At 37.6% G+C, this 6,324-nt stretch overlaps 1 protein-coding gene across 3 annotated transcripts in view; it reads right to left on the reverse strand.

Moving 5' to 3' along the window:
* RALGAPA1 (Ral GTPase activating protein, alpha subunit 1 (catalytic)) overlaps positions 1 to 6,032 on the reverse strand; it is a 252,183-nt gene extending 246,151 nt beyond the window's left edge. For all 3 annotated transcript variants that reach the window (XM_008573959.1, XM_008573952.1, XM_008573965.1), the window contains exon 1: positions 5,791 to 6,032. In XM_008573959.1, the coding sequence (XP_008572181.1) occupies positions 5,791 to 5,896 (106 nt within the window). In that variant the 5' untranslated portion in view covers positions 5,897 to 6,032. The remainder of the gene's footprint in view (positions 1 to 5,790) is intronic.
* Between the last annotated feature and the right edge of the window lie 292 nt (positions 6,033 to 6,324).

The raw sequence follows: 6,324 nt of genomic DNA on the forward strand, positions 1-6,324 counted from the left end.
AAAAAAAAAAAAAAAAAAAAAAAAAAAAAAAAAAATCAAAAGTATTACAAAAAAAACTACAGATCAATATCCTTCGTGAACATAAATACAAAAATTATCAAAAAAATTTAGCAATTCGAATTCAACAATGTGTAAAAAGGACAGTACATTACGACCAACTTCAGTTTAACCCCAGGAAAACAGAGTCGATTTAACATTGGAGCATCAATGAACATAATTCATCACATGAGCAAATGAAAAAAGAAAAAACATCTGTTCATCTCAATAGAAGCAGAAAAAGCATTTCATAAATACAGCATCCATTCCTGATGAAAACTCTCAAAGCAGAAATAGAATGAAACTTTCTCAACCCGATAAAGGGCATCTATGAAAAAAATACAGTTAATATCACAGTACATGGTGAAAAACCAGCTGCTTTACCCTTAAGATTGAGAATGAGACAAGGATGTCCACTCAGTAATAGTATATGCCACACTGGAGGTTCTGATCAGTTCAATAAGGCAAGAAAAAGGAATACAAGGCATCAGATTGGAAAGGAAGAAGTAAAACTGTCTTTATTTGCAGACAACATGATTCTCTATGTAAAAAATCCAATGGGACCTACAAAAAACTAACAGAACTAATAAGTGAGTTTAGTGAGATAACAGGATACAAGCTTAATATCCCAAAATCAATTATTTCACTAGCTACAGTCAAAAATAGATATAAAGATACCATTTACAAAAGCATCAAAAGTAGAAAATATTTAGGGGTACGTCTGACAAAAGATGTTTAAGACCTGCACATTGAAAACTACAAAACACTGTTGAGAGAAATTAAAGAAGTCCTAAATAAATGAAGAAATATACTTTGTTCATGAGTCAGAGTATTTAATATTGTCGGTTTTTCCCAAATTGATCTACATATTCAACACAATCCCAATTAATTCCTACCATGTTTTTTGTGTTTTTTTTTTTTTTTTACATAAATTGACAAGCCAATCTTAAAACTCATATGGAATTGCAAAGGACCTGGCATTGCAAAAAAAACAGACAAAAACAAACAACTTTTGAAAAGGAAAAACAAAGATGAAAGGACAACACTGCTTGATTTCAAGATTTACTATAAAATTACAGAAATCAAAACACTGTGGTATTGGCACCAATACAGATAAATAGACCACTGGAACAAAATAGAGAGTCTAGAAATATGCCCATATATATTTAGACAACCAAGTTTTGGCAAAAATGCAAAGGCAATTCAGTACAGAAAGGACAATCCTTTTCAACAAATGGTATTGGAACAACTGGATATCCATATATAAAAAAGTAAACTTCAATCTAGCTCATACCACATTTACAAAGTAAACTCATGATGGATCATAGACTTATAGAGATCCTAAAACTGTAGAACTTCTAGAAGAAAGCACAGAAGAAAATCTTTGTGACTTCGGGTTAGGCAAGATTTTAGATACATCACCAGAAAACACAAACCATTAAAAAAAAAGATTGAGAGGCTGGCCCGGTGGCGCACTGCTACAGTGTGCCGCTTGGGAGCGCGGCGGCGCTCCCGCCGAGGGTTCGGATCCCACATACAGACCGGTTCCCGCTCACTGGCTGAGCGAGGTGCGGGCGCAGCACCGAGGGTTGCGATCCCGTTGCCGGTCCCAGTCTGGTACGGGCGCGACACTGAGGGTTGCGATCCGTTGCCGGACACGAAAAAAGACAAAAAAAAAGGAAAAAAAAAAGATTGATATATGGACTTAATCAAAATTAAGCATTTCTACTCCCTCAAAGAAATCGTTAAGAGAATGAAAAAACAAACCAAAGACTGTGAAAAAATCTTTGCATATCATGTATCTGATAAAGTACTTCTATCCAGAATATCCGAAGGGCTTTCAAAACTGAATAAGAAAGCAAACTCAACTAAAAAATAGGTAAAAGATTTGAATAGAAACTTCATCAAAGAAGTTATACAATGGTAAGCACATAAAAGGATATTCAACATTATTAGATATCAGGAAAATACTAATCATAACCACATAATTCTTATAGTGGCTGAAATTAAGAAGACTAGCCATACAGAGTGGTGCTGGTGCATATATGGAGAAACTGGAACTCTCATCACTGCTGGTGGGAATGTAAAATGGTAAAAAAAATTTGGCAGTTCCTTAAAAAGCTAAATATACAACTGCCATATGATCCAGCCATTTCACTCCTAGGTATTTTTCCAAGAGAAAAAAAAGTGTATGTCTATACAACAAGTACACTTCACAGCAGCTTTTTTGTAACAGCCCACATGTCCATCAACAGGTAAATAAATAAACAAGTTGTGGTATAGCTGTACGGTGGAATACTACTCAGTAATAGAAAGCAATGAACTATTGACACACCACACAACAGTATAATTTCAAAATAATGAGACTGAGTAAAAGAAACCAAACAAAAAAAAGGCTATACTATATAATTCCATTTATATACTGTATAATTCCATTTATATAAAACTGTAGAAAAAGCAAACTAATCTACAGTGGCAGCAGATTATGGCTGCTTAGGGAAGGGTGGGAGGGTGCAAGTAGGGGTGGGAGGAAGGGATTACTAAAGGACATGAGGAAACTTTGGAAGGTTATAGATGTATTTGTTATCTTGATTATCTGGCTATGTTTAACCTTGATTATTATGACAGTTTCATGAAGTATATGTATGCCAAAAATGATTCAATTATATAGTATAAATATGTGCAATTTATTATATGCCAATTATACCTCAAAAAAGCTGTTAAAAAGAATAATCTAACAATAATCAATATATTTTTAGCTAAACAAGAATTTATCTTCTAATTTTCAAATCAAGAAGACTGAACTGTTAGCTTGCCATTGTAAAGTAGAAGAAAACGAACATTTAGTCAATACCCACTATATGCCAAGCATTATGTTAGCCACTTTACATGTGGTAACTTACTCTCATTATCATAAGGTGATTAGTTCTAAAAAATGGGGGTGGAGGGTAAAAAGGATAACACAAAGCTTTAGAAACAAGGATTTTTTTTTCTATTTTAAGAAAAACTTGATTTTGTTCCTACAAATCAAATACACAGCAATATCAATAAACACACCAGATTTAAAACTAAATCCTTCACAGTCAAGTTCTATAAATTTAATTGGGAATTGTCCTACAGTTGAAATACATGAAAAGAAAGCCTGAAAAAAGGTTTACACTAGATGTTTAAATTATAATTATGATCTTATATATTTGGATGCACTAAATTGTCTGATAAATACTCAGTGAATAGGGGTTTTGTTTGGTTCCATACAGTTCAGATGGGACAAAAGAAAAATCAAAATCCTGTGTAATTAGCAAAGCCCAATTACTTTGCAAACTAGTTTCCTCATTGTGTTTACATTATTTAAAACCTGTACCTACTTCCAAAAAGGATTTAGAGTGGCTCTTCCATCTGCAAAATCAGATACCAGATTAACAGACCTCTAATACACCATTCAGCTTTTATCATTTTACTTCCTCCACTCATTTTTTTAGAAATTACATTAAACATATCTCAAACAAAATAACTAACCATTTAAATATATGGAATATTTTATTCGATTTAATTAAAATATTAAAATCAAATATAGCATCTTGGACATCCATCTTTTACTCTATGTTTTGACAAAGTTTCTGAACCTCAGCACTACTGACATTTAGGGTTAGAATACTGTTGTGAGAGCTTATCCTGTAAGGTATTTATCCATACCCCTGCTATGCACTAGATGACAGTAGCACCTTTCCCCAGTTGTGGAAAAATGCCAATTGTCTCTTGTGGGGTAAAATGCCCCTGATTGAGAACTTCTGTTCTAAAACTATTCAAGTGTAGTCTCTCTGTACGTACCTCTTCCATTCAGGAGTCTGGAAGCAGAATTTCACCATTTGAAGATTACTAAGGAAATTTTAAATGTTTATACCTACACACACATGCCCCAGTATATGCTCCATTAAAAATAAAAAGTCCATTTGTTACCATATAGAGCAAAGGTTTTTTAAAATTGTTCTGTTTTCAAACTGAAGAAGCTAGGACTTATCTGACATGCGTGACGTCTTAATTTAGACCATGTCTCTCAGATGGAAAAAAACCTCTATGCCAAAAAAGTTTACAAACCATTCCTTAACCATTACAACTGATGAACTATGGGAATTAATTTAGGAAATCTCAATACTCTATTGGCACTCAACTTCATAGCTCTGCCGTTACCCAACCGACAGCTTGTCCCAAGTCGGTGTCAAATTACATTAAGTGTTCAATTTCAATCTTTCATTATCTATGATACATCTCCTACATTCAAACATTAACTTTCTCTCCCTGTCCCACTCTCTCAACCAAATTTTTTTTCAGTGTCTTAACGCTCAAGTAGAATGAAAACAAAAAGATCACCATCTCTACATTTAGAAGTTTTATGTTTTCTTGAAAACTGGGCTTCTTTTTATATTGTTAAATTGGATTAATTGCTTTCTTATTATTCCACAGGATAAATACAATTTACTCTTGACAAAGATTAGCTGTCATAAATGTAGTAAGAGTAAGAAACAAACTGGAGACAGGAAATCTGGGCTCCAGTTCTGACTCAGCCTCCTAGTAGCTGGATGACCACTTAACCTTCCCAAACTTCAGTTCTCTCACTGGGGACTAATAATATCTATGTCTTGAATTGTTGCAAGGATTTTTTATGGCAATCTATGCGAAATCACTTTGTAAACAGTAAAGCACCATACAAATGTTGGGTATTGTTGGCGGTATCCCAGTGGTATGAATAAAGAATACAACAGAGAAACACGCAACTCAAAACAGGAATTTACTTATATCACTAAATAAAGTCACTTTCCAAAACAAATACTCATTAGAAAGACGGCTTGAGGTAATTAACTCTGAACTAGGATTCAGGAATCTAGGGTTTAAACCCAGTTCTGACATTAACTCTATGTATCAACACAGGCAAACTAACTTTCCTTTTCACCTAAAATTTATTCATCTAAAAAATCCAAATACTAGACCAGATGTTCCATAAGTATTATGAGCCCTTATCAGCCTACTAAATGACCAAGCATCTAAAAGATTCATTTAACATTATATCTAAAACTCAGAGTACTGTTTGGTCTGCCAGCAAAACACAGGTTCAGGGCATCAGAGTAAGAAAGTTTTAATTAAATAAAAACAGAATTCTATACAATTCTCCAGAAGCAAAGGAAGCGATAAACTATCTTGTTTTCTGTAATTAATAATAGTTTTTCCCCTAATTGACTGTAATGAATAAGGTGCATTAAAAGATGGGCTGTGCTCTTTCCCACAAGATTTTGGGAACCACCCACTTCCCAAAGAGGTATAACTTCCTCCTTGCCCTCATCTGCCAAGAAACTTGAAAGATTAAGGTTTATATTGTCTGGGAGAGGATTTTGTTTTTCTTTTCACTTGGGTAGGGGTGGCAGTAGTCATCTGGCAAACATATCCTATCAACATCATTATCCACAAGACCAAGTTTCTCCAAAGCATTAGAAAGCTAAGTTTTTAGAGTAATACTAATTTAAAAAAATAACTTCGGACCATTAACTCGATATTAGATATCCCTGTGTTAACAGATGATAATTTGTGGTCGTCAACTGCCAAGTATTCCCTTCCCCCAATTATCTTCCCTCCCGCGTCTCTGCAGAGGCGACGCTTTGCCTTCTACTCCAGCGCCAGGTCCGGATTGAGAGTCCCCGGGACTCCCGGGGGAGGGAAGGCCGGGCAACCCAGGCCTCGGCACCGCCACCCCTCGCTCCTCACCGATGACGATGCGCAGGTGCTTCAGGCGGGTCAGTGCGTCCTTCTTGGTGTCCAGCACTTTCTGGGTGGACTTCTTCACGTCCCCGTGGGGCTTCTTGGAGAACATCCTGCCACGGCCGGCTCCGGCCCCCTCCCGGCCTGGTCCAGGCGGCAGAAAGTGGAGGGAGTGGGCGGGGAGGAGACTAGCCCGAGCGGCTCATTCACTCCCCAGCCTTGCGGGCCCGGACACAGCCGACTCCTCCCAGGTCGAGGCCAGGGCCACCACCTCCCCCCGCCTCTCTCCGCCGCTCCAAGGAACTCTTGGCTCCGGCTCCAATATGGCGGATCCCCTCTCCGGGCCCTGAACGGAGCGAGGGAGACCCGGGCAAGCCTTCTGCTGCCGCCGCCACAGCCGCCGCCCGCCTCCAGCGGCCGCCGCACGCCGCCACAGGCCGGGGCCCAAAAGCCACGGACGTGGAGCTCTCAGAGGCAGCAGCGCAACTCCTCACTCCCTGAGGCCCCCTTAAGGTTAAAGCTTCTTTAACAGCTTAGACC

The sequence above is a fragment of the Galeopterus variegatus genome, unplaced genomic scaffold (assembly GCF_000696425.1).
Source record: "Galeopterus variegatus unplaced genomic scaffold, G_variegatus-3.0.2 Scaffold54, whole genome shotgun sequence".
Taxonomy (NCBI): Eukaryota; Metazoa; Chordata; class Mammalia; order Dermoptera; family Cynocephalidae; genus Galeopterus; species Galeopterus variegatus.